General features: G+C 31.2%; 1 protein-coding gene across 1 annotated transcript in view; it reads right to left on the reverse strand.

Moving 5' to 3' along the window:
- The window catches only part of LOC117180549 (collagen alpha-1(I) chain-like), a 188,524-nt gene that overhangs the window by 28,651 nt on the left and 149,369 nt on the right, over window positions 1-10,504 (reverse strand). Inside the window, exons 15-17 of the mRNA XM_033373045.1 lie at window positions 8,212-8,418; window positions 5,162-5,267; window positions 4,774-5,070 (exon numbers count right to left, since the gene is read on the reverse strand). Of these exons, the coding sequence (XP_033228936.1) occupies window positions 4,774-5,070; window positions 5,162-5,267; window positions 8,212-8,418 (610 nt within the window). The remainder of the gene's footprint in view (window positions 1-4,773; window positions 5,071-5,161; window positions 5,268-8,211; window positions 8,419-10,504) is intronic.

Here is a 10,504-nt window from a genome sequence, read left to right on the forward strand (position 1 = left end):
ATTTGAACTTTACCTATTAATCTCACAATTGTAACTTTAAATATTTGTCACGTTAATGCTCAGTCTTTACCTGCCCATTACCTTGAATTTAAACATCACTTTATGTCCTGTTTCTATCATATCATAGCTGTATCTGAGACTAGGCTAACGCCTAACATTTCTTTGAGCCTTGTGGCACTTGATAATTACACGCTTTTTCGTAGAGATAGAAGTGAGAGAAGGGGGGGGGGATCTGTCTCTATTTTCATGACAGCTTAAGGGGTGTACAGGTGGGAGTGGGTCCTGTTGACAATTACCCTACTGCCGAATACCTTTTTATCATGGTATCCTCGCCTCATGACAGTGTGTTGGTGGGTGTAATTTACAAACCTCCTAACGCATCCTACGACAGGGAACTTGAGAATGACATTTTTGATCTTATACCTAATTATAATAACATTGCACTCACCGGTGACCTAAATACAAATTCTAATGCTACCAACAATTTAACTCACTATTTAAAATCAGTAGATTTTTTCTCCCCCATATTATCTATAGTTCCCTTTGATACCACCCACCACACCGATCATTCCAGTACATGGACTGACTTGATGATTGTGGATAATTTGGAGAAGGTGATTTCTTCTAGTCAACACTCAATCTCATTCCGCTTAAACCATGATCTTATCAGCATCGAATACCAGTTCTCCGCCGGTCCATCCAATGGTTTAACTCCCCTACACATACGCAATCTTAAGAATGTAAATGAAACTTGGCTCCTGATAACAATTTCTCACCTGCAGACCTTTTGAACGCCTTTACTACAAAATTCACACTCCTTGTAAATAGCTCTCTTTACCCGCCCTCCGTTTCATCTACTTTTGATGATACTAAATTATTCTTTTCTGACATATCACATGAAACCCTGACTTAAAAACTGAAAATGATTCGCCTTGCTTTACCAGTCATCGGCCCAATTCTCTCGCACATATACAATGCACCCCTGCAGGTAGGAATATTTCCAGATGCCTAAAAAGAGGCGATTATTCGCCCTGTTCCTAAAATATCGAACACTACCTCTCCTAGAGATTTCCGTCCTATATCCATCCTATGTGCCTTGTCTAAATCTTTCGAACGCATTGTTCATCAGCAACTGACTTCAGACATTGAAGCAAATAATTTAATGGACCCAGTGCAATCTGCGTTCCGTGTCAGTTTGTGGGGAGGTTAAGAGTGGTGTCCGTCAGGGATCCACGCTTGCACCCACTTTGTTTAATATTTATACCTCTGAATTTGGTAACGCGCTTCAACATTGCAACTATCAAAAATATGCTGACGACTTTAAGCTTTACCTTTCCGGGTCAATTGCCAATCTTAAGAGCTTAATTCAAAGGGTACAGGAGGATATTGCTCTGGTGGTGCAGTGGGCCTCGACAAGTGGCCTTACTCTTAACCCTGCTAAAACAATGACTATGATCATAGGACCTTCTTCCTCTCCATCACTTGAAACAATTGCGACCCTACCCCCTCTTTTGATCGATGGACGTATCGTCCCATTTGTAGAATCAGTGAAGAATTTGGGATATATTCTCAATCGCACTCTTACTTAGAATGAACAGGTAGCGGATATTTCAAGGAAAACATTTAGAGTCCTCCAACAACTTAACAGGAAGAAAGAATTACTTCCTACTTCAATGCATATCCTCCTAGTTAAAAGCCTCGTCCTTCCTTTTTTTTACTACGGCTGTGTAGTTTACGACGATATTACTGATGAGCTTAATGCTAAGCTTGAGCGCACGCTTAATGCTTGCATTCGGTTCATCTACAACATACCCAAAAGTGAACATTTGACTCAATATAGAGAAAGAGCAGGACTTCTTCACGTCGCCAGAAGAAGACAATTCTTTATGGGTAATTTTCTTTGAAGTCTATTCAGTAATGAAGCTCCGCACTATCTACTTAACCTTTTCCATTTTATTGATAAAGATCAACCAACACATTCCAAACTCCGTGAATGGAAAAAAGGACTAAAAATTGAGCCACACCGTACGTGTAAAATGCAAAGGTCTTTTATTATTCGTGGTGCTCGTCTTTGGAACAAACTACCTATAATAATTAAAAATTTACCTTCTCAATATCACTTTAGAAAACTACTTTTTGGTTACTTATTTAAGACATCGAATCCTACCCTCGAAATTACACATTGGTAAAACTTAAATCCGTAAATTAGAATATATATGAGTGTATTAATGAATGTGTTTACTTATAAGTATGTATATTCGCGGATGTATATTTATATTATTTTTATGTTAATAGCCTGCATCTAATTATGTACATCATAGTTTATTTCTTCACTTTTATTAAAAACTTATTTTTGATTTAAATCGTCAAATAGATCGCTGTCATATTTAACTGTAACTTGTATCACCGGTTCCTTATAGGGATATTTAGCCCTAGGAACTTTTCACAAATAAATACAAGTACAGTTGTTATTAACCTTTGATAGAGGATGTAATAGACCATTGCAAAGGGTTGTTATACTCTTTTTCTGGGGAGTTGTATCGATCATTGCAGAGGGGTGTTATTGATCCTTAATAGAGAATTTTAGTGAACGTTGGTGAAGTTTGTTTTTAACTGTTGCTAAGTGATGTTGTTAACCGTTCCTAAAGGATGTAAGTGGCCATTGCTTAGGGTTTTTATTAACTGTTGCTAGGGGATATTATTCACCATTGATTAGAATTTTTATTGGCCGTTTCCAAGGAGTGTTATTTTGCGCTACTAGAGTTGTTATCGACCGATGCTAGGGGATGATACTAGCCCTTATTGAGGGTTCTCAATAATACCTGCTATATGTTGTTATTGTCCTTTATTTGGGGATGCCATTAGCCATTTTGAATGGTTCTTATTAACTGTTGTTTAGGGTCACTATTGTACTTTTCTAGAGAGTTGTTATTTGCCGTTCCTAGGGGATGTTATAGACCAATATTATAGAACGTTGGTGGGGATTTGTTTTGATTTCTGACAAGGGTTGTTATTGATTCTTGCTCAGTTTTGACACAGACTCTTACTAGAGAATTTTAGTGATCGTCGCTAAGGAATATTATCGTTCGTTATTAGGAGCTGCTATTGATCAATTCTAAGAGTTGCTATTATTCGTTGTTAGAGAGATGTAGTAATTTTTGCTAATGTTAGTTATTGGCTGTTGCTAAAGGTTGTTGTCGATAGTTGTTTGTTAGGGAGCGTTATTGATTGTTGCGATGGGATATTATTAACCGTTGGTAATAGTTGTAATTGACCGTTTGCTACTGATCGTTGCTAAGGGTTTATGTTGAAATTTTCTAAAGGTTTATGTTGACCGTTACTAAGGGTTGATATTGTCAGTTGCTAAGGTTTCTGATTACAAACTTCTAGGGGGTAATATTGACCGTTTCTAAGGGTTGTTACTACTGTTTCTATGGGATGGTCAAAAGCGTTACTAATGATTGATGTTAACTCTTGCTAAAGGTTGTTAGTGTCCATTTCTAGGAAGTTTTCTTGATCGTTTCAGAGGGTTATTATTGTACATCACTAGGGAATGTTATTATCCGTTAAAAACGACTGTTATTTACCGTTGCTAATGAATTCTTCAGATCATTAATACGGGTTTTATTGAACGTTATTAAGGTTTGTTGCTGACCTTTAATGGAGGATGTTAGTAGTCGTTGCTAAGGATATTGTTATCTATTTGTAAGTGTGGTGATGAGGAATTTTTAAGGTCTGTTACGAACCGGTGCTAGAGGATGTTATTTAGAGTTTCGAAAGGTTTATATTCACCGTTTCTAAGGGATTTTATCGAGAGTGGATAATGGTAAATGTTGACCCTTGGTAAAGCGTAATAGGCATAAAACCTTGAACATCCCAACAACGTCCTTGTGATGTTCTTAGGACTTTTAGTGTTAGTCCAATCAACGTCTCTAAGACGTCTAATGTCCTAAATATGTCCTAGAAATGTCTCAAAGGCATAAGACGTTCTCAGATCATCTTTTTTACAGACATTAGACGTCTAAATAGCATCCCTAAAATATCCAAAAGACATGTTAGAAAAGGCGTCTTAGGGATGTCCTGAAGACGTCTCTGGACATCCCTAGTTTTTTTGCCCACTGGAAGGTCATTAACCGTTTTAAGGGAATAATTTCAGTTTCTAGAGGATTTTATTATCTATTTGTAAGGGCCAATGTCTAATGGTGCTAGGGTATGCTATTCAGCGTTTATAGGGGTAGTTTTTGAGCATCGAAAATTCTGGTTATTGTCCGTAGTTAGGGAATGTTGTTAGGCGATTATGAAGGTTGTTCTTGACCGTTGCTAAAGATCTGTATTAATCAGCAACAAGGGTTTATATTGATCGTTTCTATTAGCCGTCGCCATGAGGTGTTATTTTATGTCCGTTTGTAAAAGTTGATATAATCCATCTGTAACGGTTATTATTGACTGTTGATAGGGGATGTTATTAGGCGTTGCTAAGGGGTTATGTTGACCTTGCTACATGATGTTATTGTCAGTTGCTGAGACGTTGTATTGATCGTTCCTAAGGGCTGTTAATAACCACTTTTGTGAGATGTTATAGATGGTTCCTGAAGGTTTTTATTGCCCGCTGCTAAATAGGAGTGAAAGGGAGAGTAGTACTTCGTGAGAGGAGATTTGTACGACCTAATTAACGTCTTGATAAGCTACGAAAACATTTTTTGCAGGAGCATGAAGCCCACGTTGGTTCATTTGGAAAATTGTCGAAAAGTTCTTAAAGAAAAGGAAACTCACCTTTGCGACCAGGTGGTCCACGAACTCCAGGTTGACCTTGAGGACCAGTATCTCCTCGTTCTCCCTTAGGACCAGTTTCGCCATCTGGTCCGTCTACACCTGGAGCTCCTTGTCTACCTTGATCTCCTAATTCTCCAACATCTCCATCCATTCCGGAAAGACCCGGTAGACCCGGAGCACCAACCATTCCAGGATATCCTATTTCTCCTGTTTCTCCATCTTCTCCACGTCGTCCTTCAATTCCAACGTCTCCTTTCAATCCTTTCATACCATCGAAACCTGATATTCCATCAACACCTGAGAAGAGAAAATCATTGGAATTTGATTATCTCTGATTTCATGATTTATCCATTTTAGGATATTTGATTGTTTTTTGATTTTTAAATACCTCTCAAGCCAAAATCTCCACGACTGCCTCTTTTTCCAGGAATTCCTGGAATTCCAGGCATTCCGCGAGGACCTTGAATGCTGTCCCCATGTGCACCTTTGGCACCCTGGAATAAAAGATAATTTTATTTCTCAATTTTATATATCATTACGTTCATATCCCTCGGTAAACAATTTAAATGGTTTGAACAATTATTATATCCAACAGATATAAAAAAGTAAATAATATGTACGTTTTTTAATTTTATCTAAAAGCAAACATGAATATGATTATTTACGCGCTACAGTGGTGCAAATCTTAAAATATACTTTTCCAACAGGTCTACAGCGTTTCATTTTTAACCGCATTAAAAGTATTTTTATATCAAAGAGAATTAGATTCTTAATAAAGGACAAAGCGACATTATTCATTTTGTTTTACTTTTTTACCTTATTAAACAAAAATGACCAAAAAAGTATAATTTTTAGAAAATATTGTTTGTCTCTAAACCTTTATATATATTCACAATCATCCTGAATTGCAGCTCGAGCTTACGAAGAACGCAACTGATTTGTTTTGTACGATTTTATTATTGTAAATAAATTTTAAAAACATATTTACCATTTTCATACTTTTTGTATGAAAAAAAATTATTTTCCATCTTATATGCATCAAAATAACTTATGACATCTAATGGATTTATTAAAGTTCTGGATTCTAGTAAGTCTGATAAGCTATTTCTATCCATATTTAGAGAACAAATATTTTTATTATGAGAAAAATGAATAAAATTGTCAAATTCTTAACTTGAATAATTTATAACCAAAATAAATGTTGGGCGTTCACAATATTTTGGAAAATAATAAGTATCTAAGGCTATTATATATAAGATGCATACAAGAAAACAATTTAAAGAATTTAAAGAAAAAAATCGCCCAAAAAGGAGGGCATTTTATATTTGTTAACTTAAATTATTGATAACAAAGATAAATATTAAGCGCTCAGAATTCTATGGAGTTTTTGATTTTGATTTTTTAAGATTAAAATATAAACAATTTGAAAATCAAAATCACAATCAAAATAAAATTATAATTTAACATTAAAATTGATCAAATTTTTCTAATACCAAAAAATAAAATCGCCATTTTAAGTGAAAACAATTTCAATGATAAACTTTAAATATTCTGTTATTTTGAAAAAACATTCAGAAGGACGTAATTTTACATGGAAAAAATTTATAATAAAAAAAAAATTCTACAACGGAACGTCAAAAATTAAAGGAATTAAAACTGCAATTATTTAAAATAAATTTAAATCGTTAAAAAATAAACAAATTTCAAATTGTTAAATTAAATTTTTTAAATTCAACCACTTCAATTACAATTGCAAAATTGAAACTTGTAAAAGAAAGCGAAAAATAGTTAATTCAGCGCTCAACATGAACATTTAGAACTCTGGAATTGAAGCATTCTAAATTAGGACAATTATTCAACTAGTGAGGTATAAATTTCGTTCTTGAAAGTGCACAATTTTAAACCTTCAAATTCGAAATTGTTTTTTAAAAGTTGATTTTAAAATATTTAGTATTTTGGAACATTTAAAAAAACAATAATTCAATTTGCATTGCCCAGTTCTAAAATCTTCTCATTTTAATTTCTCATTGTTTTGAATTTGTGATGAAGGTATTTAATTCAAAATTGTTTAATTACAAATTCTTTTTAAAAATTGTGCAAATATCAAATCTTTCCATTTCATATTCTAAGATCAACTAAACAACCTAGAATATAAAAATATTTAATTTAAAACTAACTAGAATAGAAACAAAACAATATAAAACATTTAAACCTAAAGTGATTGAATATAAAACTGACTATAAAGGCCTTGAATATGAAATTTGGCGATTTTAAATGATTTAATAGTGAAATTTTTTTTCAATTTTCAATAATCAAAGTTGACACTACAGAATTGTGAAATTATAAATTAAAAACTTTTAAAAATTATGAAATTTAAAACCATATATTTTCCAATTTAAGTTTTAGAAGCAAAAAAGTGTAGTTTTAAGGCTTGAAAAATTATGTGGTTTAGAATTTCACATTTAGAACAAGTTTTAAATAAAAAAGTCCATTTCCAATTCAATCAAAATTATATTTCCAGGTTGGAAAAATAGACGTGGAAGTTGAAAATCTCAAAGCGACATCAACCAGAAATAGAAACAGGCTGGGCTGCAGATTGCGACAAAAAATTCAATTTTTCAGTTAAAAAATAAAATAAAAACATGATTCTGAGATATCGGAATTCTTAATACCGGTAGTCAAATTTTAATTAAAAAACGCTGATAAGTTCAGAGAAAAAAGACCCAAAATTGTAATTGGTTTTAACAATTGGCTTTGAATAGCGATTAAAAAACGAATTTTCAATTGTTTGCAAAAATAAAAAATTGATTCGGAGGTGTAGCGACTATGAATGGAAATAAAAAATTATGCAATGTCATATGTATAGTATGACAAGACATTATTGGCTTTATATAAGACGTATTTTTTCTAATGAATGATAATAATTTGAAGAAATATCAATAAAAAAAGCTAGAAATATTATTGCTAAGTTAAAAGTATAGCTAAAGTGTAGATAAAATATTAATTACATTTTTTCTGAGAAATTATATAAAAAATTTATATCATGTAGTATCAAATGACATTGGAAGCCGACTGAATATATTTTTTATTTGTATAACTTGAAGCCTTAAAAAGTAAGGAATGCCCAACTCGGTTTGAAAATTAAAGTATTTTTAAATTATGATCAATTGCAGTAGTGCTGTTGAAAGAAATTGAGATATTTAATACAATTAAGGTCTCATGGTGCTATAGATCCTTTATTAAAAATTCAAAGTTTCGAGAGTCAAAACGTTTTCCTCATCAGAAAACAATAGTTCCATATTGGTTTTAATTAGGATCGTAAAACTAAATCATTACAAGCTAATCATTTTTTATTTTAACATGCCATTTGAAAATTTTTTGTTAATAAGTATATAGAATAATAATTTATAACTTAAAAAAATTTATTTAGATTCATACCTGAAGTCCAGATTGCCCCATAAAACCTGGTGCTCCTTTGCCTCCTTTGGTTCCTTTCACTCCATCATAACCAGGCCTGCCTGAATATCCCTGAGGCCCTGGCTCACCATACTCTCCTTTTTCTCCTGGAGGTCCCCTGACTCCTGTATCTCCGTACATCACATTCGTACCTGGATCACCACGATCTCCCTTTTGTCCTAGGAAACCCTAAACAAAAATTAATTCTCTCAAGATTAAGTTAAATTATTTTCATATATAAAGTAAATAAAATAGCCAAAAATAAATTAGTTAACAAAGTATCAGAATTCACACGCCTTCCTATTTTTCCCATTTTTTTTTTAAATTACGCTTTTTCCTTCTTTTTTCAAGAAACTTCTTCTCCTTCTTATCGTTTTGTTTCGCTTAAATGCAAACTGAATTAATGGAACCCTATAAGAAGATTCAAATCCTTTTCGTTGAAAAGTCTACCAATATATTTTTGGTCCAGAATTGATCTCTTTTGGATAAAAATTGGACTACTAGGTTGAGAATTTAATTATTTAGTTAAAAATTCAACTATATTGGATAGAAAATTCATCCTTCCAGAATGAGATTTTTTGAAAGGATTGCAAATTTAAATATTTTATTTTTCGTTATGCCTAATCCTTTTTATTTTAAACTTCGATTATTTGATTGAAAATTTATCTTTAAACTTCGAAAATTCAACTATTTCGTTAAGAATTCAACATTGTTATTAAAAATTTAATTATATTGTTGAATATTCATTTTTGTAGATTCAAAATTCATCTTGTTTGAGAAAAGTCATCTTTCTTGGTAAAAAATTAACTTCTTTGTTGAAAATTCAATTCGTCTGTTTGGCTTACACATGTTTCAAATACTTTAATTGTACACTTAAATACCCTTTTCTGGTTCAGAATTCATCTCTTTTGATTACAAATGTGACTACCTAGTTGAAATCTAAATTCTTTAGTTGAAAATTCAACTGTACTGGATAGTAAATTCATCCTTTTAGAATGAGATTTTTTGAAAGGATTGAAAATTTAAATATTTTATTTTTGGCTAAAGTTTAATGCGTTTTATTTTAAAATTCGATTATTTGGTTGAAAATGCGTCTTTCAAATCTAAAAATTGAACTATTTCTTTAAAAATTAAACTATGTTTTTAAAAAGTTGATTATTTATTTGAATATTAAGCTTTGTAGATTTTTAATTTATTTTGTTTGATAAAAGTCATATTTTTTGGTTAAAAATAAACTTTTTTGTTGGAAATCCAGTTGTCTTTTAAAAAATTCATCTATTTGGCCAAAAATTTTTTTAAATAGTTTAATTATACACTTAGTCCTCTTTTTGGTTAAAAAGTCTAATATTATATTTTTGCTAGTGTTTTGATTAAATTTTGACTACTTAGTTGACAATTAAATTCTTTAGTAGAAAACTCAACTGTATTGGATAGTAAATTCATCCTTTTAGAATAAGATTTTATATATTTTTATAGAAAAATCACCTTTCTTGATTGAAAAGAAACTTTTTTGATGCGAAAAAACCACTTAGTTCAAAATTCAACTTTTTAATTAAAAGTTTAACTATGTTGCTAAAACTTCGATTATTCTGTTGTAAGTTAAACTGTTTTGTTGAATATTCATTTTTGTGAATTGAAAATTCATCTTGTTTGATAAAAGTAATCTTTCTTGGTTAAAAATAAACTTTGGTATTACAAATTCCATGGTCTTCTAAAAAATTAGTCTTTCTGGCTTAAACATGTTGTAACATAACTTTTTTATGAAAATTAAATTCTGTTTTGTTTAAAATTGTTACTACTTGGTTCAAAGTTGAACTGCTTTATTAAAAATTCATTTTTTTGGTGGTACATTCATCTATTTTTTTTGAAAGTTTAAATTTTTTGATTAAAAATCTTTTTTCTTTTGTTGAAAACTAATTTTTTTAACTGTCAATTCAACTATTGGTTAAAAGATCTTATTTTTGGTTGAAATAACCTGTTTTTCTTTTAAAATAAAAAATGTAGGTTTGAAATATTAGCTATTGTATTTTTTGTGAAGAATTCATCTTTTTTTTTTAATAATAATTTATATTTTTTGAAAAAATTTATCTTTCTTAGCTGAAAAAGAACTTAAAAGAATTTAACTGTCTTCTAAAAAAGATCGTGTTTTTGTTCTGTTAAAAATTCCTCTCCTTTGCTTTAAAGTTCAACAATTTGAATAAAAATTAATTTTATTTGTAAACTGAATACTCAATTCATTTGTTAAAAAGTGGTTTTGCGAAAAAATGCATCTAGG

Source organism: Belonocnema kinseyi, chromosome 9, assembly GCF_010883055.1.
Source record: "Belonocnema kinseyi isolate 2016_QV_RU_SX_M_011 chromosome 9, B_treatae_v1, whole genome shotgun sequence".
NCBI classification, from domain to species: Eukaryota; Metazoa; Arthropoda; class Insecta; order Hymenoptera; family Cynipidae; genus Belonocnema; species Belonocnema kinseyi.